The sequence below is a fragment of the Eublepharis macularius genome, chromosome 13 (genome assembly GCF_028583425.1).
Source record: "Eublepharis macularius isolate TG4126 chromosome 13, MPM_Emac_v1.0, whole genome shotgun sequence".
Taxonomy (NCBI): Eukaryota; Metazoa; Chordata; class Lepidosauria; order Squamata; family Eublepharidae; genus Eublepharis; species Eublepharis macularius.
The window spans coordinates 52,891,163-52,918,181 of record NC_072802.1 but is presented as its reverse complement, the minus strand read 5'-3'; the positions used below and the strand labels follow the sequence as shown (position 1 = coordinate 52,918,181).

Genomic DNA, 27,019 nt, shown 5'->3' with positions numbered 1-27,019 from the left:
GAAATGGAATTAACTTATAGTTTTATATCAAAGCAAGTAAATCAACAATGCCTGCAGTTGTCCAAAATGTTCTCGATCAACTACATCTAGCATGCAAATGTTTCCCCTATTTGAGGACTGCTTACTTGGCCAGGCTGATTTGTGCAATAGTAACCTCAAGGAGAGACTTCTGTAATAAAATTTAGGTGGGGCTGCCCTTGAAGATGATTCTGAATCTATAATTGGTATAAAATATGTTTGTTGTGAGGGCTAACTGCAGAGATCACATTAAGGCTCATGATGATCATTGCATTGGCAGCCTATTTGCTTCTGAGTCCAATTCAAGATGCTGGTGCTGTTCTATATAGGTTTTCACCATCCGGGGCCTCCATGCCGGAAGGACCGACTCTCCTAGTATGAGCCCATGCTCAGCTCAGCAACACCTATTGGTTATTCCAACCTGTGAGGATGAGCTCAGTTGCCATTCCTTTATGGGTTTTTCAGTGGCCATTCCAGCACTATGGAACAGCCTCCCATGAGAAATCTGGAGATCATCAGTTGCAGTTCTATGTAAGCTGCAAAATGGAATATTTTAGTGGTGTGTTTGATGTCTGGGGATGATTTTTATGGCTTGTTGGATTTTATTGCTGGCAGTCTCTTATGGATATTATCTTTAAGGCTGTTTATTTTATTGTGATTTAGATTATTTGTGGCGGATGGTTTTATTTCTGTGACTTGCCTGGGGTCACAGTCATCTGGGGCAAAGATGAGCTTATAAATGTTTTAGATAAAAGAAACAATATATGAAATGCACAAAGGGGGATTTTATTAACTGTTGGAAACTTAATCCAGATTTTGTTAAACTTGGAAGAATTTTTTTTCTGATATAACGTGGAATTTGAATTATTGTATTTCTTATTTTTGGAGTACCATACATTTGTCCCCCCCCCACTCCTGAGTTAATGTACAGAAAATGTTTTCATTCATTTTTTTAATGCCTGAGTACATAATGAAAGCTCATCCCAGTTTCTTTGGCTCCCCAAGGTCCGGCACCAGCGATCCTTACTGCATCATCAAGGTGGATAACGAGGTGGTGGCCAGGTACATAAATCTTACATCTTCTGGGTGTGGGATTTCTCCATCTCTCCAATTCATCTGTCACTGACTGTTGGTTGGACATACATATGATCATAGCAATGTGAAATAGTGTCTCTCTTTATTGACATAAGTTGCTTTGGGAGATGGTTGTCAACAAAGTGGGATATCTGTATCAGAACCTAACGACTGAAGTCATGTCTGTTGCCTCCTCTCTCTTCTTCTTTCATTTTGCACAGGCTCTTGGTTTCTCTCTCCTCCTCCACCTCCTGTCAACGGTTTTTCTGCTTCATTGCTCCTCTGGTCTAAACGAATTCCTCAACCCTCTCTTCGTTCTTCAACCCCCTCCGCAAGACTAATTTCTTTTCCAAAGCCTTTTATTATTATTTTAATAACCCCTCTAAGGGGGTTATTAGTCCCTCTTTTGTTCCCTGTTGGAGCTAGCAGTAATTTAGGGCAGTCCGTTTCTATCTAGGAAAAGACAAGAGGAAAGGGTTATCACACACATCCCTGCGCAACCCCAATCCATAGTCCTGCTCTGTGCAGCTACGTTTTTAAAAAGTTAAGGCAACAGGAGGACTGATTGTGGATGTCTTCTGTCTTCTCTAGTTGGACCCTCGAGGCTCAAACAAATAATACGCAGGCTCTTACAAACTGCATTTGCCTCAGAGGAAATTTAACCCCTCAGCCTGACCTCGGTTTTGATAATTAAACTTAGCCCCCCTCTCTTCTACTAGCATTTTAAGGGGGGAAACACACACTCTCTTTGCAATATTAAAATAAGGCAGGGATTGCAGGTTCCTTTAGAGAAATCCTGTGGAGGTTGAAGAGCTAAAGCCCCTCTTTTCCTTCCTTGGCCCTAAGGCAATTGAGGCGGCACAAGCCTGCCCTTTGAATGTTATAGATGGACCCTGATAGTCATCTTACCTGAGTTATTTCCCCCCTCAGTGAGGTGGTTGATCTTTATTTGGGTGGGACTATTTCAAACTGCAGATGGGAGGGTTGATATGACTGAATTCCATACCCTAAAAAAGTTTCCCTCACACAGAAAATAAGTTTGCTAGGAATAGCATAGGGTAGTTTTCTATGCAGTGAATAAGTTTTTGTATAGGGAGCATTCAGTCATGTGAGTCCCCTCCCATCTAAAGTGGTACAGTCCAGATATAGGTTGGCCATTTCAGTAAGAAGTAGTTTTAACAGGCATCTGGGAAATCATACTTCATTAATTTCTTCCATAAGGCTTCCAGGGAAGAGGGCATGCTTTAGGTTTGCCAGCTGCAGTTTGTAAAATTCCTGGAGATTTGGGGGCAGAGCCTGGGGAGGCACCTCAGTAGGGTATAATGCCATGGGGTCCATCTTCCAAAGTAGCCATTTTCTCCAGGGGAACTGATCTCTGTGGTCTGAAGATCAGCTGTAATTTCGGGAGATCACCCGTGTGGAAGTCGGTAACCTTCAGGGCTTTTTTTCAGCTGGAATGTGGTGGAACGGAGTTCCGGAACCTCTTGAAAATGGTCACATGGCTGGTGGCCCCACCCCCTGATCTTGCGGCATGGAGGGCAATCTAAACTCCCCTCTGTCTGGAGATCAGGGGGCGGGGCAACCAGCCATGTGACCATTTTCTCCGAGGGCAACCCACTGAGTTCCACCACCTCTTTTCCCAGAAAAAAGCCCTGGTAACCTTAAACTGATTCCATGGCAAATGCACCGCCCATGAGTTTCCCCCAGACGATTCTGGGAGTGAGCCCCACAAGCATAGTGCCACTTTCTTCTGAGTAGACATGCCTAAGCTTGCACTGTTAGAGAGTCAGAACCTTGACTGCACCATTAGCATTGCCAAGCAAATGGTCCTTCTTACCAGGTTCCAGTTCCAGTATTTGCATGTGACATGCACCAATGAACCCCTTGAACCAAACATTAGACTCACTTCGGCAGGGACTGTGAAAAACCAGTTATTGAACATATTGATTTAGGCATCCCCATGGCAGTTTGGACTGACTGACAGAGCTGCATTGCCCCCTGAGACGCAGCCATCAGAGAAATTTAGATCTACAGGTAAAAAGAAAGTACTAATATCTGCACGAAATATTGGAACAGTGATGCTGGGGAAGAGGGAATTAGTTCTTTGCCCAGTGACCAAAAGGGCTGCATTGGGCAGCTTTCAGTCCCAACAGAGAAAAAAGACAAGTGCTTGTCTTTTTTTCTTTACCACAGCAGCAAATCTGTGAGAGGCCAGCGCCCCCTTTCCCTTTTCAAATAATATGGTGTAGTGACTAGAGTGTTAGACTAGAATCTGGGAGACCCAAGTTTGAATCTCCGCTCTGTAATTAAGATTGCTGGGTGACCTTGAGCCAGTCACATACTCTCAGAGTAACCTGCCTCGCAGGGTTATTGTGAGGGGGGAAATGGATGTGGACAAAAGGATGTGGACAAAATCGAGAGGCAGTTTTCAAGAAGAGGCTGGATGAATATTTGTCAGGGATGCTTTAGGCTGATCCTGCACTGGGCAGGGGGTTGGACTAGATGGTCTGTATGGCCCCTTCCAACTCTATGATTCTATGATTCTAAAGGCAAATGATGTATCCCCATTGGGGAGAAAGGCGGGGCATAGATTAAGTAAATAAATAAGGAGATGTTTGTATGATGTAGCCCTAGTCCATATTGGCCTCCTCACCTATAGCAGCCAAATTGGACATTGGGAGTGCAGGTGAAATCCTGTCCTGAGCTACTAACGTCATGTGTGGGTTGGCCCTTCCCTAAGACCCGAACTGTTTTCAGTCTGAGAGATTTATTCAATAAATAGTAAAGAGTCCAGTAGCACCTTTAAGACTAACCAACTTTATCATGGCATAAGCTTTCGAGAGCCACAGCTCTCTTTGTCATGCACCTGATGAACAGAGCTGTGGCTCTCGAAAGCTTATGCTACAGTAAAGTTGGTTAGTCATAAAGATGCTACTGGACTCTTTACTATTTTGCTATTACAGGTTAACACGGCTAATTCCTCTGATTCAACAAATAGATTTTTCAGTTCAAGGTCAAATTCCTTTCCGGGAATGGGAATGCTTTCCCTCTTTTTTTCCCTTTCTTGGAAATGGGTACCATTTCACCAGCAGCTTGGCAACAGTCTGGCATTGCCAAGAGCCCAAGGCATAATAAAGAGTCTTGATCCTCTTCCTGTGATCATGTTAAGCTAGTAAAATCTTCTTGTGCCATGGCCTTCACCATGGTGACGCTCCTCAACCCAAAGTGACACTCACCTTGACACTCCCTTCTCACCATCAAATATTTGCTCAAAGTTAATGACATTTTAAGGGGCTTGAAGAAAGCAGAATATTGAGCTGTAAAGATTTATCTTGGAATTAGTAAGCGATTATACCAGTGTGTGAGAGAGGTAGGGACGAAGGCGTACGGTGCCTTGTCCAATTTACAGCCCCCAGCTGTGTTGGGATCGCTGCCAGCATTCTTTCTTGTGGGTTCATTCATTCTTGAGGATACAAGAGGAGGTTTCAGAATGCTGCCTTTTTAGACCCAGAGAACTGTCTAGCATCCAGTTTCCATTGCAATATTTTAGAGTTTGGTTCACACATGCAGGAGAATGAAGGGTCAGAATGGATTGTACCACTTCAGGTTGCAGAAAGAGAATGCCATTTTGAAATGCGGCCTTCAGTTAACCGTCTCCTCCTCCAAAAAGAAAAAAAAGCACCACAAACAGAGAGAGTTATTAGAACTTTTTGCCCCATTCTTCTTGTTTTCTATTTGTAGGGAATTTTTTTAATATGAAGCAGCCTTCAGAGCTGATATCCACCCCCTCCAGCCTGAACTGCTGCAGGCCCGTTCCAACCGCCTCCACATTTAGCCCCCTCGTTCTCTTGCATGTGTGAACCAGGCATTATTGGCTAGTATCCGGGATCTTGTGCCTTGAACTCTGAGGCCTAAAAGTGAAGAAAGGAATAAGGTTGTGCAACATTGGTTCCTGCAACTGGCGCACAGTCTGGTGCCTCTGGATTGGTCAAGCTTGGTATCAGAGATAGGCACCTTCTGCCAACACAAAACACTTCTATCATCTGGGCACTGAAATTTTTCATATGCATCTTCTTTTCAGGACTGCAACTGTGTGGAAAAATCTGAACCCTTTTTGGGGGGAGGAGTATACCCTCCACCTCCCCATGGGCTTCCACAACCTCTCTTTCTATATGCTTGATGAAGATACCATTGGGTAAGTCGGGAAGAGAGAGGGGGAAGGTTATTTGTCTGTCTGTCTATTTGTCAGACTGAATTTCTTGAAGGTCTCATATCTCCAGACAGCATGACATTTGTTAAAATCAACATGCCCCATGCTTACTTATGACCATTGGTCATGATGTGTAAGGACTCAGAGTCTATGCACGTAGAAAGTGCATGTACCTAGAAGTCATTCTTTTTGCTTTTTCTAGGACAAATCATATGCATGCACACTTCCCACATTCCTAGACTTTGTTCTCAGGAGCAATCGGTCATGCATTAGCAGGGGCGGGGGCAGTGTGCTCATGTTCACCCCCCCACACACACACACAATGTGTGTTGATTTCTGTGATTTCAATCTGTGTAATGCCATTTGTGTTGTGACCTGGATGGTCCAGGTAGCCTGATCTTGTCAAATCTCAGAAGCTAAGCAGGGTTGGCCCTGGCCAGTTTGAGGATGAAACCACTAAGGAAGGCTGGGGTTGCTAGAAAGCCAGTTTGTGCTGTGGTTAAGAGCAGCAGGACTCTAATCTGGAGAACCGGGTTTGCTTCTGCACTCCTCTGCTTGAAGCCAGCTGGGTGACCTTGGGTCAGTCACAGCTCTCTCAGAGCTCTCTCAGCCCCACCCACCCGGGATCTGCTGCACTTACCTCTAGGGGGGACCTGGCACTTACCTCGAGGATATCTTCGTGCGCACGTGCTCCCATTGTGGCATTAAAAGGGTCAATTCTGGGAGTGACATCATCGTGGAGTTCTCCTGGGCTTCGTGCTCAGCCAATTTGGACCTCCCAATGGGTCAATTTGGCCTGGCATGAAGCCCAGGAGCACTCCCAGGGTCTGTATGATGACACCACTCTGGGAGAGATGCTGTACCAGAATCGTGTCCAAGGAGACCTGTTCCCATACCTTTCCCCCCTCCCGCCAGGTGAGTGGTGGCAGGGGGAGGACTCTGGGAGCGGGGGATCCCTCACCCCCACTGGGGGACTGGCAACCCTAGAACCAACCCAAGTTCTATGCCTAATTAACATGATACCAAGTCCTCAGGTTGCATCCAGGTTACCATGTCAATCAGACATGAGTCATAAGTTACTGGGATCAGGTCCTTTCCCAGGTGCAGAAGGGCCCCATTTGGACTGGAACTGCAGCAAACAGGGAGAATGTGTTTAGGCTTTCCCCCCATCCCTGCATTATGTTCCCCATCTGAAATGGCCCCAGGGGTATGCTGCTTGTCAATTTATTTATTACAAGCATTTCTATGCCATCTTTCCACCCACATAGGATCCCCAAGGTGGCAAACATCAAGACACCAAAACATTTCAACATTAAAACAACATTCAAAATTAAAAAAAATAGAAAACAATTCAGTAAAAATGCATACCACAGAAACTAGGGAGAAAAGCCAATAGCAGTTATTGGGGGCATGCCAAACAAAACAAAAATCTTCACTCACTGGTGAAAGACAATTGAGGGAGACAGGAGAGGAAGTTCCAAAGTTTTGTTGCCATGACCAAGAAGACCCTTTCCCCAGGTTGCCACCCATCCAGCCTCAGAGGGTGGGGGCATCCAAAGCAGGGCCTCTGAAGATGACTGTAGAGGTCAGGTAGGTTTATATGGGACAAGGCGATCCTTAATGTATGCTGGCTATATAGGGCCAGTATCAGCACCTTGAACAGGGCTCCTTCCTTTATTTTATTCTGAGAAAGAGCACGACCCTGGCTTGAGGTCACCTAGTCGCTGAGTGGGAATTTGAACCCTTGTTTCCCCAATCAGGCATTCTAACCATTACACTGCAGTGGCTGTCACAGACATGGGCCTAATCCCTCAGCCATAGAGGTCTACAGGAAGCTGTGGTTGTTATACAGGGCCATCACTGTATAAAAGAACTGAGAATAATGCAAGAAAAAGGACTGGTCCCTGCCCCACGGTCTATACAATCTAAATGTAGATAGTGGGGAGGGGAGAGAGACAATAGAGGGAGGTAAAGGAGTGTTTTTAGTATAGATGATGGGAAGCAAATGCAGTTACATGTACATAAATTATCATCAGCTGCTTTGGTGTGTTCATTTTCATGAGGTTGATTTATTTAGATGCATTCATAATGCTGTACAGAACTATAGGGGGACAGCAAAACCCCAGTGTACAAATTTGGCAGTCTGGCCCTGATCAGGTCCTTCCCTGGAATTGCCTCCAGCCTGGCTGTTATGTTAATCTGTCTGATTTTTTTTTGGCAAGTTCAATTGTTTCAGTTGTTCCAGGCAGGCAAGATGGAGGAGGTTTTCGTGTGTGCTGGAGGGGTTGTCAGGAAGGTAATCCTATTATACGAGCAGGAAATCACGTTGCTTATTTGCAGTGCAAACCTGCGTAAAAAATAACGTTGGAAGAAACTGTGATTCAATACAGCCCCAGGCAAGTTTAATTTGGAAGTAAGGCCCATTGTGTGCAGTGGGAGGACAAGAGTGCATAGGATTGCAGCTGTGGACATACTTTATCCCCTCATTCCAGTTGCTTATCTTTGAACACACAAAGCTGCCTTATGCTGAAATAGACTGAGTAGTTCATTTCACTAACAAGCCCTTTCTACTCTGACTCACAGCTGCTCTCCAAGGTCTCCAGCAAAGGTCTTTCCCCCACGCCTGGTGTCCTTTTGAGCTGGAGATGCTGCAGATGGAACCTGGGTGCCTGCTTCAAGCACATCATGTTCTCCTCCACCAAGCTAGTGGCTTTCCCCAAGTCCCTTCTGCACATGAGGAGTTTGGAAGAGTGGGAGTTGACATTTGCTGGACATAAAGGCACTAGCCATGAATACTGTACCAACTGTAGCTTCCACACAGTCTTCAAGGGCAGCCCCACATACATCACATTGCAGTAAACTAATCAAGATGTTTTGAGGGCATGCCCCACAGTGGCAAGATTTCCCCTGGAAGGGCTGCAGCAATACTGATGAATGTAGGTCCGTCAGGCATTCTGGACCTGCATGTTTTCAGGGTCAGATCTCAGTGCCTAGAAAAGGATGTGGGTGGCCTGTAGCAGAGGAGGCAGGCACAGGTGGAGTCTACAGCCTTATGGCCAAGGAGGACAGAAGTGAGTCTTGAGAAAAAGTGTAGGTGAAAGATTGCTCTGTGGCTGGAGAGGAGGTGCGTTTTCTCTCCTCCACTGCCAGAGCCTACTTCTTACCTCGATTTTCTGGCCAAACTGTGAATCGTTCCTCTGTGGTAGTGTTTCTGGGGAAGAAGAATTTTTTTAAAGGCAGGAGGATTTTTTTTTCATTTGCAAAAGCGAAGAGGAGGAGGAACCCAGCCCAGCCCCTCTATGCATTAGCTAAAGGGTCAGAGGCAGCAGAGATGCCCGGTGCCATTACTGCTTGAGGAAGTGGGCAAGCTGGTTTTGGGGAATGTGGCAACTCCGCACGTCCTCCACCTTTCTTAAGGTGAAGTTCTTGATGATGATGTGGTAAGGAAAAGGAAGGGGGTGCTAAGGAGGCTGAGTTTTCCCTGCCACTCTGTCACACCCTGTTTCATACGAGTTCCAAGCAACAACGAAGGGCTCTGGGATGAAGAAACAGATTCCAAATGGACAATGCAGCAGTGCCATCTGATGAGTGGAGGGATTGGATGCTTCACCTGTAGAGGTCCTGGGTTGAGTGCCATAGCACCTGGAAAGCGCCTACAGTCAGGGCTTTTTTTCTGGGAAAAGAGGTGGTGAAACTCAGTGGGTTGCCAGCACAGGGGGCAACTCCTGGTGGGAGGTGGTGCCTTGGTACCACATGCGCATGCACAAAGTGTGCACATGCTTCCAGGACCATGCAATGGCGTCACTTTGGATCAGCTGGAACAAGGGGGGAGTTTTTTAAAGTTTAAATCGCCCTCAGTGAAAATGGCCACATGGCCGGTGGCCCCACCCCCTGATCTCCAGACAGAGGGAAGTTTAGATCGCCCTCCACACCACGGTGCGGAGGGCAATCTAAACTCCCCTCTGTCTGGAGATCAGGGGGCGGGGCCACCGGCCATGTGGCCATTTTCAAGAGGTGCCGGAACTCCGTTCCACCACCTTCCAGCTGAAAAAAAGCCCTGCCTACAGTAGATATTTTCAACTCAAGATAAAATATATTGGCACTTCTCTGAACCCTACGCTTGGAGGCCAGGAGGGTTAACCGTTCATACTCCAATTCTGTCCATTTTATATTCCTTGATATGTCCTACATCTTCCATAGATAAAGAGCATATCAGATGCCAAAGCCAACAGAGGAGGCAGCAGAATCCAGATGGAGGCTTGGAGCTTGCAAACTCAGCATCTCCTTTAAAGTCCTTTCTTATGGAGGGGATCGCTGAATCAGACGCAGGAAGATGCCAAGGATTTCTCTCCACATAGAGGCCAGCTGTTGCTTCCATATGCCCTGCAGAACTCTTTCAGAGGCCTAACTGCACATTATGCTGTCTTCCCCCTGTCCCCCCCCCATTTCATCAACCAGCCTTGTGCTGTGAGTTCTGCACTCACAACCCAATTCCCAGACAATCACTGGTCCAGTTAACACGTGGGGAGAGGTGACTTAATTCTTCTCACTGTACCATTTTCCTGACCTCAGTTGACCGAGGAGGGGGGGCACTGCTGGCCCAATTACTGAAGCTAACGTAGACTGATGGGGTATATATAAGTTCCTGCAGTGGGGCAAATAACAGTTCCCTAGGTCTTCTTGTCAGGAAAACAGCACAGGTTTAATTCTCCTCTCTCCACAACCGCAGTCCAAATAAATCCCTCATGTGCCTGGGAATTAAGTTTCAGTACAAAACTCCCAGCTCATATCTGGTCTACAGGACTCAGGTGGATGGGTGGAGGGGAGAGGTGGAGAATCGAGGACATCTGCTCAGTGTGTGGGGAGCCACTACTGGAGAGGAAAGTGCATTGCACTAGAAGTAGAGACGTGACCAAGAGACATGCCAGGAGACTGACTCTGTGTGTATTTGTTTCAGTTGAGTCATACATTTGGAATATCTCATTGCAGTTTCATTCTGCACTTTATTTAGCAATAGTAATCTACCTGTAGTTTATGCGGAAAACTTGTTCTTTGGCATATAGGAGATGCCTCCAATGTGCCGTTAAGTTTTCTACAATCCAAACCTCGTGCATGAACGCATGTGATTCCGCCTTATACTAAGTCAGAATTATGACCTACCAGTATTATCTGCTTTGACTGGCAGCATGTTTTCAGCATCTCTGGTAGAAGTCTTTTGAATTACATACTGATCATTCTAAGAGGAGATGCTGGGCATTGAACCTTTGACAGTCTGCATGCAAATCAGAGGCTCTTCCAGTGAGACCCACCTCGGATCCTTGGCTGTCACTAGCTCAGACCTTTCCTTCTATCTCATTGTGTGCCATCTCTCTTTTTGATTTTGTTTGCAGGCATGATGATGTCATTGGCAAAGTCTCGCTCAGTAAAGAGTACATCTCATCTCACCCACGGGGTAGGTGCTGGTGGCCAGGGGACCTTCCATGCAGCAGGAGGCAGCAAACCATCTGCTCCAGCTTAGAACCAGTGCGATGTAGTGTTGGACTAAGATCTAGGAGACTCATTTTCAAATTCTCACTCTGCCTCGGAAGCTTGCTGGGTGACCTTGGGCCCAGTCCGTTACACACTCTCAGCCTAACCTACCTCACAGGGTTGTTGTGAGGATAAAATGGAGGAGAGGAGAGTGATGTAAGACACTTTTGAGTCCCCATTGGGGGATGTAAATAAACTTGTGATTTGCAGGAAGGAGGGGCAGGAAGTGTGAGGCAGAATTTTAGCCTCCTACAACGGAGGAGACACACAGCATACACACTGAGAGTCTCTGCATGAGACATCTGACACGTGAAGAATACATGTCAGGAGATTCAATGTTAGCCAGGAAGGGTAGTTTAAAAAGACAGAGCTGTAGACAGGGCAAAGGCTTTGCTATACACCAGAGCTGTGTGAAGGGGCTGTGAAATGCCAGAAAGGAAACTTAAGCACTTTAAAATCTCTCCAGGTCACACCCGACTCTGGAAGGCAGCTCCAGCCCATTTCCATTCTTCGCTGCCCTCTGGTTGCAATCCCACACAGTTTAAAATTAGAGAGGTGAAATTGACAGAGCCTTTTGGGAGGCAAAGATGAAATTAGCAAACCCTCTGAGGAGTGATCTCCATCGTTCTGTCTTTTTAAACTACGCTTCCCAGCTAATATTGGGTCTCCCTACACTTGACGAACACACGGCGAAGTGTCTCGTGTAGAGAGACTTGCAGTGACATGCCAGTTTTAAACATGGGCCGATTCCAGACGGCCCCCCGCCTCGCGAAACGTCGCGCGTTGTCGCGCGTCGTTGCGCAGAAAACGCGAAATATCGCGTTTTCTCGCGCGAGTTTTGCGCGACGTCGCGTTTTCTGCGCGACGTCGCGTTTTCTGCGCGACGTCGTGTGACGACGCGCGACGTTTCGCGAGGCGGGGGCCGTCTGGAATCGGCCATGGTCAAAACCAGGAAAACATTACAATAAAGTGTTTTTTTAAAAAGTGTCATGGCAGTTCTACTGGAGTCTAGTGTCCCCTAGTGTTGCAATGGAGTAATGCTTTGGGCTGGGAACAGTGCTCTTAGCTTTTATGTCCACTATATTTTTGTTTTTGAAGTGGGCGGCCCTTCTAAACTTACTGTATTTTGGAGGATCATCTAGAGACACTTTGGGACCTACCTGCAAAATACTTCCATTCTACGTCCTTCTCAGTGTAAAATGCAGGAATTTCACAGGAGTCCCACAACAATTAACACTGAATAAGTTTGTGTTTTAGGGCCACACACACATAAAAACATACACACACACACAGAGCGGTAGGCTATATTTTATGGTCCTTTGGCACATTATGCAGATGCGAATCCAAATTTGCCATCAAACCCCTTTTTCCAACTTTTCTTCCTCCTCCTTCCTGGCTTCATGCATCACCTGAGAGAAAGTCAAAACCCGCTTCTGGGTTTTGATTTACAGCTGGAGATAGGGTATTCAACCTCCAGGTCGCATTTTAAAGGCATTTTTATCTCTCTTCTTCCCTTTCCATTTTAACTAAGGCTCTCTGTGTATTTTGAAGAGTGTTTCATGGATAGGCCTTTGTTGGGATGGCAATTTATATCTCTCTCTCCTTTTTTATCTCATTCTTCTTCCGAAGATCTCAGTACAGTTCTCATGTTTCCAGGGCTTTTTTTCTGGGAAAAGAGGGGGTATAACTCAGTGGGTTGCCCTCGGAGAAAATGGTCACATGGCTGGTGGCCCCGCCCCCTGATCTCCAGACAGAGGGGAGTTTAGATTGCCCTCCGCGCTGCTCAGCAGTGCGGAGGGCAATCTAAACTCCTCTCTGTCTGGAGATCAGGGGGCGGGGCCACCAATCATGTGACCATTTTCAAGAGGTGCCGGAACGCCGTTCCACTGCGTTCCTGCTGAAAAAAAGCCCTGCATGTCTCTCTCCTTTCATATTTTATATCTTCATAACCCTGTGAAGTAGATCTGGTTGGGAGAGAGTGACTGGCCCTAAGTCACCTGGTGAGCTTCATGGGGGCTTGAACTCAGATCTTTTGGGCTATAATAATCCAACACTCCAACTGCTACACCACACTGTCTCTGCCTATCTATGTTGTGTTACTTTGGGTGGCTTAATAGACATGAGTGGGAAGGTGGTGAGGTTAAGATAGGCTTGCCAGCTCCAGGTTGAGAAATTCCTGGAGATTTGGGGGGCGGAGTCTGGAGAGGGCAGGGATTAAGAAGGGGAGGAGCTTGTTAAGGGTATAATGTTTACAGTCCACCTTCCTAATCAGCCATTTTCTCCAGGGGAACTGATCCCTTTGTCACCTGGAAATCAGTTGTAATTCTGGGAGATCTCCAGCCACCACTTGCAAGTTCAAGAAACAAAGTGGAAACAAACCACCCAGGATTGAAAAATAGTAATCTAATTAAAGTGCTAGTACTCCCAAATTCCTATGCATTAAATAGCACACAATATATACAATTATTACAGTGAACACTCATTAAGTACAACGTACTGAAAAGTAAATAGAGGACTACTCCTTTCCCTCCCGTATGTTCATGAGAAGCAGGATACCAACTCCAAAATGCAGGTAAATTCTGCGTGTCTTTCACGAGAGGGGAAGGAGTAGTCCTCTATTTACTTTTCAGTACGTTGTACTTAATGAGTGTTCACTGTAATAATTGTATATATTGTGTGCTATTTAATGCATAGGAATTTGGGAGTACTAGCACTTTAATTAGATTACTATTTTTCAATCCCGGGTGGTTTGTTTCCACTTTGTTTCTTGAGCTGTTACTCCGGGATTTGCCTGTGTTTGCTTACCACTTGCAAGACGGCAACCCTAGTTGAGATTCTGCAGAGTTTCGCAGCATTTTACGTCCTGCTGGGTCAGACCACGGGCCCGCCATGCAGATTTCTGTCGGCTACCATAGCCTACCTATCTCATGCCTGTGGCAGCCTACAAGTAAGGCATAGAAGCCAAAGCTCTCCTCCAGCAGCTGCAGTCACAGGTATACTGCCTGTAAAAAGGGACGCTCCATTGTGGTGGTGGAATGAGGAACGGTGGCCAGCTTTGGGCCAGCTTGAACGCTATTCTGGCATGTTTCCTCCCTGTTGCAGGAATCGACAGCTGGATCAACCTGAGCCGCGTGGACCCCAATGAGGAGGTGCAGGGAGAGATCTCTTTGGAGCTTCAGGTTTTGAAGGAGGCCCACAGACAGGTGCTTTGCTGCCACATCATTGAAGCCAGGTAGGAGACCGTTGTTGTGCTGTTTTTCTTCCTCTTCTCCTTCTTTTAGAGGGAGCTACGGCACTCTCAGTGCTAGAAGGGACCCTTGAGCTGTTCCTGTTGAGGGTAAGTGAAAAAAGGGAGTACGGCTTCACCTAATTCACTTACAGAATTCACTGTCATGTGATGTGGTGATGGTTGCTCACTTAAAGGGCTTTAGAAGGGATTTATACATGGAGGGTAGATCCAGCAAATGATACTAGCCATGATGGCTGGGATCAGGGCTCATTTCAAGGGGGAACGCGCAGGAGCGCAGTTCCGGCAGTTCCCCAAAGAGGTCACATGACAGGTGGCCCTGCCCACCTGACTCTCAGTCATTTGGGGCCCGTTTCAGCCTGGATTGGGCCAAAACAGCCTGGATCGGGCCTCTGACGGGTGATGGATCACTCTCCCGCTCAGCAGCGGCCCGATCCTGACCATTTTGGGCCCCCTTTCAGCCATTTTCAGCCCCTTTTTGCCATTTTGGGCCCAATTTCGGCCCTGAATGGCCAGGATTGGGTCCAAAACAGCCATGATAGGTGATGTCAGGGGGTGTGGCATATGAAAATCAGTTATGCTAATGACACACTTCTGGTGCTGGCAAGGAGCATGGCATATGCTAATAAGTTATGCTAATGAGTTCCTCCAGCTCTTTTTCTACTAAATGACCCCTGGCTGGGAGCCTCACGATGCCAGTTGCTGAACAGGAGGCTTTGGCATTGGTGCCCTTCTTATAGGCCTGCCAGGGCTTCTGGATGGCCACTGGTGGAAACAGGAAGCTGAGTTACACGGACTTTGGTCTGATTCAGCAGGACTCTTTTTATGTTCTTGCTTATGGTATTGCTCAGCCTTTGAGCCATCATCGCTACACAAAGCAGTTACTGCAGTCCAAGCCTATTGAAATCTATGGTGTCACACCTTCTTGGTTTGCACAGTGAACAAAGCAAAAAAAAAAGTCACAAACACAGTGAGGCTTTAGTGTGGGGCAGCTTCACTGACATTTGCCGTTTCTTCTTTTTAAATAGACAGAGCACTTGGAAGTTCTCACTTCCCTATGTGCGAACAGAAAGGGTGCTGTAGTAAAAAAGTGTTTGTGGGTGTTGAAAGGGGAGTGTGAATTCTCTTGCCCTCATCTTCCCCCTCTTCAGAGTCCTTTGGAAAGTGAGATAATTAACAGCTCATAAAAAAAGGAACACCAAATTGTGAAAAGCTTGCAATGGGGGCTGGGGCGAATGTTCCTGGATGTCCTTGTTATTAGCTTAACTTTCTCTCCAGGTAAGGCTTTGTTTGTCATGACAAAATATATTTTCAACCCTGTAGGTATGTATGTAGGTATGTAAGTATGTATATAGGTAAGTATTTACTGTGTTTATTATCCGCCTTTCTCACTGACTCAAAGTGAGATTACACAGTGTATGTCAATAAACAGTCCATATAAAGAGACCTCTAATAAAGCAAAAAGTAGGTTGATACAATCTTTCTTTCTCGCTTGCTTGCTTGCTTGCTTTCCTCTTTCCTTCTTTCTTGCTTTCCTTCCTTTTAAAATCTATTCTTCTGACCTATGAGTCTTAAGTAGTGTTCATCATAACTGAAAATATGAGGAAGAAAGGAAGAATTCAGGCCAGAGAGGGTTAAGGTTGATACAATCAGTATGAGGAGACACCTAATACACAGCCTATTTGGATGGCCCAAATCTGAATGAGTATAGCATATTAGGCATGATACAGAGTATGGAGTGTGAAGAATAATGGTGTTACATTGGTAGAAAACAATAAAGTGACAATAAGGTAATATGTGCAGCAAATTGATAATACGCCCTATACAGTGGTATAATCCTTTATGAAGCGCCTTCCTGAACCATTCTGTTATAGTGTGGCCCTATTACATTTCTAGAAAAGCTTTCCTGCACAACTCCGCTTTCCATAATTTGCAGAATGACAGGAGCATGGGAGCCTTCCGGATTGCCTCAGGAATGCTGTTCCAAAAGCTGGGGGCTGCAATGGCGCGAGCACGTTTATGGGCAGCTGTTGATTTTGTCCATTTGCAGGATGGCAACTGCAGAGCTGAGGGTCCGAGGCTATGCAGGGCTTTGTGTATGATAATCAGTACCTTGAACCTTGTAACTGGTGGGCAACCAGTGGAGTGACTGCAGAATGGGTACAATGTGCGTGCCCTATTTAGCCTGACAATAACTGAGCTGTGACATTCGATGGGCAAGACTGATAATTGCCCTGAAAGAGCAGCAGAATAGAATCCTTAATCGGGATGCAACAAAATATCACAAACTTGTCTGCAAAGTCTCTAGGTTGCTTCCTCAGGCTCCATGCTTAAGACAAAAACGGGGTGGGCGGCAACAACAGAGAAGTATTTGGTTTGCCTTGCTTGTAAGCCTGCTGAAGGCATCTGGCAGTCCACTGTGAGAAATGGATGCTGAACACAGAAACTACTCAGTAGGATCATACGTACATTAACAGGCAGTACATAGCAAAAAAGTCTATAGTCCCTTATCTCTTTACTGATGCAACAAATACCATTACCTGGCAAGCTAGGTACCATCTTTCCTCCAGCATCCCTTATGGCTCATAACATAAGAGCTCTGCTGGATCACACCAATGGTCCATCGAATTCAGCATCCATTTCCCACAGTGGACAGAAATGCTGAAACAGAAATGCTGAAACAGAGCATAAGCAGTTTTAAGACTGCTTATGTTAATACTTGCTCTGTTTCAGCATTTCTTCAACTCTGTATTGGATTTCTGCTGGTTTTAAACCTTTGCAAATTTGCATTTATATTCCCTATTACAGTGTTTATTGAAATGTCTTTGAGACTGACTGTAGTGACTCATACTGTGTAATCCACCTTGAGTCTCAGTGAGAAAGGTATACTATAAACGGCATAAATTAATAAACAAAGATCTCTCTCTCTCTCTCTCTCTCTCTCTCTCTCTCTCTCTCTCTCTCTCTCTCAGCAGTAAGTTTTCCAGATCAGTTGAGAAACTTTGAGAAAGGCATACAGCAAAATGAAGTGTCAGGAACCTCTCTAGTTGAGATGTCCCTCTCTGCTGTGCTTTGCTAGTATAATGCTGCAAGAAGCTGAAGTTGGTTCCCCGTTCCTTATTTGCAGTTCCTAGTTCCTTATTTGGAAAGCCAAACACAAATATTAGGGGAAATTGAAAAGCTCTGCACCCCAAAATAAAGTTTGAAGGGGCATATATCATTTATTTATTTTATTAGATTTATATTCCGCCCTCCCCACGCCAGCAGGCTCAGGGCGGATCACAATTTACACACAAATTTAAAATCACATCAGATAATTTGTGCAGTTTAAAACTATAAATTATAAAACATCCAAAGATTAAACCTCCAGAGTCATAATCTCCAGATTCAGCAGACTCAGCCCTCTAAGTGGACCTATGCTGGATCACCCTACAAAGCCCAGTTCTTGAATTAACACCTTCAAAGTGGGGTGCCCCCAGAACAAATCAATAGAAAGGGGGACAGCCACTGTTAACTCAAGAACTGGGCTTTGTAGGGTGATCCAGTGTGGCTCCACTTAGAGGACTGAAATCGAAAAGAGTCCAGTAGCACCTTTAAGACTAACCAACTTTACTGTAGCATAAGCTTTCGAGAATCACAGTTCTCTTCATCAGATGCATGCTACAGTAAAGTTGGTTAGTCTTAAAGGTGCTACTGGACTCTTTTAGATTTTGCTGCTGCAGACTAACATGGCTAACTCCTCTGGATCTTAGAGGACTGAGTCTGCTGAATATGGAGGTGTGTGATATGTGCCCCTACAAACTTTATTTTGGAGTGCAGAGCTTTTCAAGTTCCCCTAATATTTATGTTTTGCTTTGCGAATAAGGAACTAGGAACTGTGAATAAGGAACTGGGAACTGGGAACCAACTTCAGCTTCGTGCAAGAAGGCTTCGTGGGGAGGATAGGGAAAATTACTCCGTCCTGGTCTTATGCCATGTCTCACCAGAGAGACAGTTCATCAGAGCTGAGAAAGCATCCTGCTTCCCTGGAAACAGAAATGGGCGCCTAGGCAACCAGATGGCCAATGGAAGAAGGGTAGATGGCAGTGTGTATGTGTGTGCGGGGACTCGGGGAGCAGCTGTCGTGAGTGAGCTGTATGGTCAGATATGGTATGCCAACATAAGGTTTAGCTGGGGCTACTGGTATCCCTCCATAAACTTTACAAATCCGATTCCCTATGTTTGTTTTGGGGCTCTGTTCTCAAGATAGGTTAAAGCATTTTGAAATATGAATTCCTCAGGCTATCGAGGAAATGACTGCTTTACAATTTATGATGTTTGAATGTATTACTGGTAGTAAGGCAGTTCTGGTTTGTGATAAGAAATTGTTTGTGTGATAGCTACTTGGAGACAGTTTTGGAAGGCAAATGTTTGTCTACCCCACCAGTCCCAGAGTAGGAAATCACTAGCATGTCAGAATTAACAAGTTACAGCAAAAGAATAGAAGGAATAAACACACTGGATGTTGTTTAAAATTTGGGTTTCTTTTATCAACAGTCAAGTTGAGACATATGTGTGTGTGAAATGTGCCTGTTTCTTATTTTTATATTCTTCCTTTCTTCCATTATGAAACTTAAGGCAGAAAATTTAGAGATCTCAATTTCAAGTCAGATCCAGACCTGCTTATCTTCAGTAACATGGTTGCATGTTGCACCCTCCAGAAACCAATCCCTGGGACCACAGTAGCCCTGTTCACACATTACACTAAATGCCTGTACATCCTCCATGCATGTGTCTGCATTGCTTTGTAAGAAGGAGCCAATGCACATTTGCTTTACAAATGAAAGTGGAGACCAGTACCTGGATGGATGTGGGTTTTAAATAATCCATTCACCTGTACATGTGTTGCACGCAACATGAGAAAATGCACACGGAAAGCAAAATCAATGATACAGTGTACACAGATTGCATGCGCTGTTGCTGGTAAAACAGGGCTGATGTGATTCTGGGCTCAAAGAGCACAAGAAGAGATTGTGCCTCACAGACACACACACTCTCTCTCATGCACAGAAACAAACCAGTGGTTCCTGACAGCATTCAGACCCCTCTTTCCACTAAGAGCCTTTCACAAAGTTGGGTTTATTAGAAAATAAAGAAGGATGGAGGACAACTGGAACACACATCCTTTTAGGATTTATGTTCAAGTGCCTTCGGAGGCTGAAATAATCCCCCCTCCCAAGGTATTACATCTCTTTCCTAGATATTGCATGGAGCATGTAGAATGCTCCCAGCTCGCATCTGCCTTCTTCTTCCCCTTAGAGATCTTGCACCACGTGATATTTCGGGCACCTCGGATCCCTTTGCCCGTGTACTGTGGAACGGGCAAGTCCTGGAAACAGCTGTGAGTATAATCCCAAGCCATTCTTTCCTCCCTTTTCACCCCTGTTCTGAGGTGCTAAACCTCTTGATAGTCTTTCCTCCACTTAATGGCCTGAGAGCTCTGCTAGCTGCCATCTTACTGTGTGTTAGCAGTGGGAATGGTCAAGTTCCTAGAAGCTGGTAATGGGTGAATGATGAGGAGTTAGGGTTGCCAGCAACAGCTGGTAACCAACAAGGAGTTGGCTGCATGGGGGTGCTGTCATAGCAACAGTATGATGTCACATCTCTCTAGGATTCAGCAGAAGCTCTGTGAGTTTACCATAGAGTTTCCACAGAATCCTAGAGTGGAATGATGTCACTCCCAGGTTTGGCCTGGAAATGATGGCATGTTGCCATCATTTAAAAATTATTTAAAAATTATTTTTACTCCTAATTTTACTCCTAATAATTTAAATTTTTTTTTTACTCCTGCCCAGTATTGGCAGGCGTTAACAGCTTGCAACAGGAGGTCTCTTGCTATAGGACACTTAGCAAGCCTATGATGGGTCCAGGTCTTGAACTGGGAACTTCACAGCTGAAGGTCAGAATCTAACCCAGTGACCTGGGGGGATCATACATGTTCAGATTTCACAACCCCTTAAGGGACAGAGAAGGGTGGGCCACCTCAGTCTCTGTGACCGACCCTTAGAAGGAGGCCTCTAGATTGGGTGGACTCTGGTAAAAATACAAGGAGCCTAGCCTGTCTTTGGGTGTTTCCCTATCCCCATATATTTTTACACCCCTGCTGGGGTTAAAACAGCGAAGGGGCTTGTTCTAGGGAGATTAAAGGGTTAAAGTTTTCCCCTCTCCTCACAAAAGTCTTCTCCTTGTAAAGCAATCCTTGGAACCAGGGCTTTTTTTCTGGGGAAAGAGGTGGTGGAACTCAGTGGGTTGCCCTCGGAGAAAATGGTCACGTGGCTGGTGGCCCTGCCCCCTGATCTCCAGACAGAGGGGAGTTGGGATTGCCCTCAGCGTCGCTTTGGTGGCGCAGAGGGCAATCTCAACTCCCCTCTGTCTGGAGATCAGGGCGCGGGGCCACCAGCCACGTGACCATTTTCAAGAGGTTCCGGAACTCCATTCCACTGCGTTCCTGCTGAAAAAAAGCCCTGCTTGGAACTAAATTTGCAAAGGAAAAAAGGGTTATTTAAAATAAGCACAGCCAAAACCATAATGTATAGTTGAGCCCACATGAAATCAACCATCTGCTCAAATTTGCCAAGTGAATAGATTCTAGTTTGGGATCCTCACAGTGTGAATGGTGTAGCTGTATTTTGGAATTCATTGCATTTATTTAAATATTTATACCCCACTTTTTCTCCCCAGCGAGGATCCAAAGCATCTTACAGCAATATTCTCCCCTCTTCAATTCATCCTCAATGATAACCCTGTGAGGGAGGTTAGACTGAAAGAGTGACTGGTGCAAAGGTGGGCTGTGGCCTTCCTAACATGCAACAGGTCACTTCTGCAGGATTCCAAGGAACTCTGCTTTCCCCTCTAAAGGGTTCTAGTCCTTTGGATGCAGACAATTTTCTGTAAATATATCATGATAGTAGTGGAAAATGCCATCAAGTCATAGATGACTCATGGCAACCCCTGGTGGGATTTTCAAAAGACTCACAGAGGTGGTTTGCCATTGCCTGCTTCTGCTCAGAGGTCCTGGTCTTCCTTGGAGGTCTCCCATCCAATTACTAACCAAAGTCGACCCTGCTTGGCTTTCAAGATCTGATGAGATCAGGCTCACCTGGGCTATCCAAGTCAGGGTGCCTTTAAGGGGTGCTGAGGTGGGATTTGAGAGGGGAGGGAGAGAGAGGACACCACATATATGTCTCAGGGGCAGGGGTCTCCAGGGAGTGTTGATGGGAGTGCCCTCAAGTCATAGCTGACTTATGGTAACCTCTGATAGGGTTTTCATGGCAACCAAGGCTGACCCTGCTTAGCTTCTGAGATCTGATGAGATCAGGCTTGCCTGGGCTAGCCAGGTCAGGGCCAAATACATCATAGTTTGGAAGAACCTGGGCAGATTTCTCTGTCCCCCATTAAGCTAGTATTCCTCAAACGGTGCTTGAATCCTGATCTTCTTCCTCTGATCTTTGTTCCTTTCTCAACACGTGCGCCCTCCATCAAAGGAGAAAGTTAAAGGAAATGGTTGGGCTCTGTGTAGGGCAGGGGAGAGAATGGGTGTCTCACACCTTTTCTTGCCTCTACAGATTATCAAGAAAACCCGCTTCCCACACTGGGATGAGATGCTTGAGTTCGTCCTGGAGGAGGAGACTATAGCAGGAGCTCCCATTGCTGTGGAAGTCTGGGACTGGGATATGGTGGGCAAGAATGACTTCCTGGGGCGGGTAAGTGGTGAGGGAGGAGTGGACAAAAGCCTGCAGGAAAGTGACACAGTGGGGCGGAATCTAGGTTCAGTGAGTAGCCAATGCAGCTTCCGGATAGCGGAAGTGGGGCTCCAGTGCATGTTCTAACAGAATATGGTGGGGCCTGAGATTAACTGAGCGCCTAAATGATGATGCAGACCTGTTGCGTGCTCGGTTTGTTTGTTTGCTTTCATTTATAGTCCACCTTCCCCACTAGACCTCATGGGGGATTACACGTATGATAGAACTATTCAGTAAATCAGTAAGCAGATATGAAAATATGATAACATTTGAAAGTAACAACAAAAATTCCTAGTAAAACAACGCAATGCAGTGGGACTGGGGTTGAAGAACTAGAAGGGAAAACATGTTATACCTAACAGAGGTCACCTCTCGGGCTGATACATTACACCACAGCTCTGCAAAACAATAGGAGAATGGGGGCTAGGGTTGTCAACCTCTAGGTGTGACCTGGAAATCTCCTGAAATTACAACTGATCACCAAATGACAGAGATCAGTTCCCCTGGAGAAAACACCCACCTTGGAGGGTGGACTGTGTGGCATTATACGCCTCTGACATCCCTTCCCCTCCTCAAACCCTGCACTCCCCAGGATCTATCGCCAAGTCTCTAGGAGTGTCCCAATCTAGAGTTTGCAGCCCTAGTGGGGGCCTTCCTAACATCCTCAGCGCGACCATTCCTTAATGTGGGAGCCACCAAACAGAATGTGTGAGAGCAGGCAGTTGCCAATTTTATCTGTCTGCAGCGTGGCATTTTCAAAAGGCTTTGCTCTGATGAGCAAAGCTGTTGTGGCAGAGCAGAGCAGGTGCCTCAGTACAGTGTCATTAAGGGCATTGTAAGTGATAGAACCTTGAATTGAGCCTGGTAATTGATGGGAATTGAGCCTGAAGTATCTGGAGAGTTGCCCTCCTGTCGCTGAAAGTTTGCAGGAAATTGAGGCAGAGCCTTGCCTTGGAGTCTCACTCTGCAGTGCTGCTGATCATCCGCCAGGTATGTTCCCCCTCTTCAGTGCAAGAAGATTATACCAGAGTAAGGATCCCGGATTGGTTATGGAAGTGATGGAGTTGTGTGTCTTCTAATGCCATTGTTCACCGCTTACCTTTGCAGCCACTAGCTCCTTTGGGCCTCTCCTCTAATCCTCCTCTGTCTTTGATCCATGCAGGTCGAGTTCTCTTTGGATGCCCTGCAGAAAGCCCCTCTCAAAGGCTGGTTCCGTCTGCTGCCTTTCCCCAGCACAGAGGAGGATGCTGGGTAAATGTGGGACATCTGATGTTTTCGCATCATAGGGTTGCAGGGGACTAAGAGGCCCATCTGTTCCAACTCTACATCCAAAAAGCAGGACCGCCCTGCCCCATTTCAGAACTGCGTGCAATTTTTGTAGGGCAGTAATGAGGGGAAGCTTATGGGGTGGGGTCACATTTAAGGATATGTCACTCCAGGTCTGCTCCTTGGAGAGCCCTATCATTTTGCCCCCTTACCTGCAACTTTTCCAAGTTTACACATAACAGCACAACTCTGCAAGTCATCCTTTACAACCTATACGTTGGGGTTTTGTGTGTGCTGTGACTGTATTCTGGTTCCAGGGGAAAGCTGGGAGCGCTGAGGCTGCGAGTTCGTCTTGCTGAGGATAGGATCCTGCCCTCCAGGTACTACCAGCCTCTCATAGACCTGCTGGTGGAATCCATCTTGTGCCCGCCAGAGGTGGGTACTTGGCCAGACACTAGCTGGACAAAATTGTGGTGGGTTTTACTCATGTTGTTGGAGGAGTGCAAGGTTAAGAGAGAAAAAATTGGAAGGGGGTGGATCAAGAATGGATGTATATTCAGGTCTTTTTTTCTGCCAGAACGCTCTGTAACGGCGTTCTGGCAGTTCTCAAAACTGCCCACCTCCTGGCCGTTTCAGGCCCGAAATGGGCCCCAAACGACCAGGATTGGGCCCAAATTGGCCTGGAATGGGCCACTGCTGGGCGGGGGAACACTTCCCTGCCCAGCAGCAGCCCAATCCTGGCTGTTTCGGACCCAAAATGGCCGAAACGGGCCTGAAATGGCCCAGATCAGGCCCAAATTGGCTCGGGGTGGGGAGGTGAGTGGACTTGAATTGTGGGAGTGCTCCCGTGGGTGGCCACGCCCTGTGCGATGACACCACTTCCTGGAAGTGACATCATTGCATGGTTCCAGGAGTGTGCGTGCACGCGCTTTGCACATGCACATATGGTACCACTGAGTTCCATCACCTCTTTTCCCAGAAAAAAGACCTGTGTATACTAAATTGTAGAAACACAGAAAAGAATGTCTTTTCTAGTTAGGTTGGCATTAGGCAGCCATTGCTGGTAGGTCCAGGCAGCCAGATTAAGATACTGCAGGATTTTTTTGGAGAGTTCCTTAGAATGGCAGGAGTTGCTCCTGCAAAGTCCATAGGTCAGCAGAGTCTGGATGTTCCCAAGCAAGTCTGATGACAACCAGAGCCTTCTCCTTGCACAAAAAAACCCAAACACATCAAATTATTTATACACATTGTTCCAGTACTCCAATCTGCATCCAAGTCTATTTTTGGCACTGAAGGACGGCAACCTTTAAATATATATTGACGTCTTACTTGGGGATGCTGTGCTGCACTGCAGGAGAAGGATGATGTCACGCCCCTGGCCATGCTGGAAGAGGTATGCTCGGTGGAGAGTCGTCAAGATGTGGCCACCAAACTAGTCAAGATCTTCCTTGGACAAGGCCTGGTGGTACCCTTTTTGGACTACCTGAATCTCCATGAAGTTTCCAGAACCAGTAAGCGCTCTGCATTCAGGCATCGGTTGTATTTGAACCTGGTTCCCAGATCACTAACACAACCAGAAAGATCATATGATTAGGTCTGGTTTTGTCTGTGTTGCAATTCTATAGGAAAGAAGAAAGCTGCAGGAAGTGGGGCTGGGCACAGAACCTAGGTTTCTGAGAATCTGTTTTCACTTTAAAATGACTGAGTTTTTAGCCCATACGGATGTGAATGGGTAACCCGTGCGAAACTTGCAAAGCCAGAAGGTGCTATATAAGATTTCCAGTGATTAGAGGACAGGGCTTCAGTGTCCTGCATCATTCCTTACCCAGTAGTAGAAGCAGAATAAATTACGTGAAAAAATAAGTGCAGTTTTCCTTTATGGAGGTCCAAAATTTAGCTTTCTGTTGACGCAGAATTCAGGTTATCTCTGTGCAGTAATCTGGTAGAAAGAGGTTGAAAGGAAAGGGGCTTGTCTAATGAATTCAAGGCAGAGACGGGATTTGAACTGGGGACTCTACAGCTCGTATTATGCTTGTAAGATTGGTCTTTTTAAGGGCCTGGTTTGCAACACACACCAACTCCAGTTTCTTTCTGTCCTTCCAGCCGATCCAAACACACTCTTTCGCTCGAACTCTCTGGCCTCCAAATCCATGGAGCAATTCATGAAGGTGAGAGAGAGGCAGGGGATCAAGTTGCTACTCTTGGAGAGTAGCATATGGACCTACCCCAAGGTGCTAGGAAATAGTCTTTAGTAAGAAGCGCCCCATGTGTTTCAGGTAGTGCTATGCCAGATATTTACGGGGTTCAGTTTTTTGCACAAAAGTTGCTATTGTGTATGGGGGGTGAAAACAAAGTTCCCACCAGAAGAGAATCCTCCCTTTATGAAATAAGACTTTGCAACGGCAATGGCTCCTACTCTCTGCAAAGGAGGGGGAGAGGTTTCCACTATACATTGTGTAACAGATTATTTTTTCTAATAGTAAAACAAGATATGGGGACCGTCTCTCCCCATATACTCTCTGGAGGACACTCCAATCAGGGGACAAACAGCTGCTGGTGGTCCCTGGCCCCAAGGAGGCCTGCCTAGCCTTGACTAGAGCCAGGGCCTTTTCGGTCCTGGCTCCCACCTGATGGAACACTCTGCTGAAATCAGGGCCTGGCAGGACTTACTATCCTTCCGCCGAGCAAGACAGAGTTGTTCCGCCAGGCATATGGCTGAGGCTGGGCCTCCACCAGCCCGAAAAAAGGGGTGTATAAAATCTTAACCCTCCCTGTGAAGGCTGTCCACCATCCTGTTTTAAATGTGTATGGATTTTATTGTATTTTAATATGTTGTTTTTATTGTATGCCCTGAGCCCACTTGTGGGGAGGGTGAAATAGAAATTTGAAATAAAAAACAAATAAAATAAAGATACTAACACAAAATAAATACCTAAATTATCTTAAATATAATAAAGTATATGTAATTTAAAAAGCTAACAGTAGGGAAGATATATGAATTTAAAATACATATGTGCATGCAAAATCCAGATAATGTCAATCTAATCAGTTATTTCATGCACTGCTAAATCTTGACATTCTCGATGAACCGTTAATAAAGTTTCATAATTTGGGGGTGGGGTGGGGGATGGAATCAAAGGATACTAATTTTCCGGACAACAGTTATTTTACTACTATATGGATAAATTCAGTGATATTATATTGATAATACTAGCAAGTACCTGGCCCTGAGTGATAGCTTTTAGAATTTTTCCAAGATGTTATGTGTAGCATTTTTTTTCTTTTGAATTCTGATATTCCCAACTCTCAAAAAATTATGAAACTTTCTTAAATAAAAAAGACCAAATTCTTCTGACAATTCGGAGTTGGGATCTGGCCATTTTTTTCCAGACTGCCTTTTTCAAAGGGGTTGCTGCCACTTCAAAAGAAGAGCTATCCAATGCCATTCCCCCCCTCCCCGTTCAAAGTGTTTGACTAGGGACGGTGATGGATTCTAGATTGTCTACTTCGAAGCAGTAGCTGTCACTTTAAAGGAAGTAGATATTTCCGTGCTTGTTCACCTGTGCCTATGGGATCTTTCGTAGATATGTAGGTCCTTGCAGGCTTAAAACAATTTGGGTGATTCATAGTAAAAACTTCCTTATAGGCTCTTCATTTCAGCTGCCATCTGGTGGTCTGGACTGGGGTAAGAGCTGGGCAAGCTGAAGCCATCAAAATACTTAAGGTGTATGAACACCAAAAATTTGACATAGTCACCCCTTCTCCCCAGAGAACTCTGGGAACTGTAGTTCCCAAGGTGGGCTTAGGGATGGCTAACAGAATCTTATCCTTACGACCAAACTGTTCTTCCCAAAGTTTTTCCGCAGAAAGCCATGCCTTAAAAAGCAATATAGT

At 45.8% G+C, this 27,019-nt stretch overlaps 1 protein-coding gene across 1 annotated transcript in view; it reads left to right on the top strand.

Annotated features, from left to right (window-relative positions):
* The first annotated feature begins 5,223 nt into the window (after positions 1-5,223).
* Positions 5,224-27,019, top strand: part of RASAL1 (RAS protein activator like 1) — a 48,463-nt gene continuing 26,667 nt past the window's right edge. Inside the window, exons 1-9 of the mRNA XM_054996239.1 lie at positions 5,224-5,287; positions 10,693-10,754; positions 13,934-14,063; positions 19,377-19,458; positions 21,683-21,820; positions 23,022-23,110; positions 23,443-23,560; positions 24,480-24,636; positions 25,229-25,293. Coding sequence (XP_054852214.1) covers positions 5,238-5,287; positions 10,693-10,754; positions 13,934-14,063; positions 19,377-19,458; positions 21,683-21,820; positions 23,022-23,110; positions 23,443-23,560; positions 24,480-24,636; positions 25,229-25,293 — 891 coding nt within the window. The 5' untranslated portion in view covers positions 5,224-5,237. The remainder of the gene's footprint in view (positions 5,288-10,692; positions 10,755-13,933; positions 14,064-19,376; positions 19,459-21,682; positions 21,821-23,021; positions 23,111-23,442; positions 23,561-24,479; positions 24,637-25,228; positions 25,294-27,019) is intronic.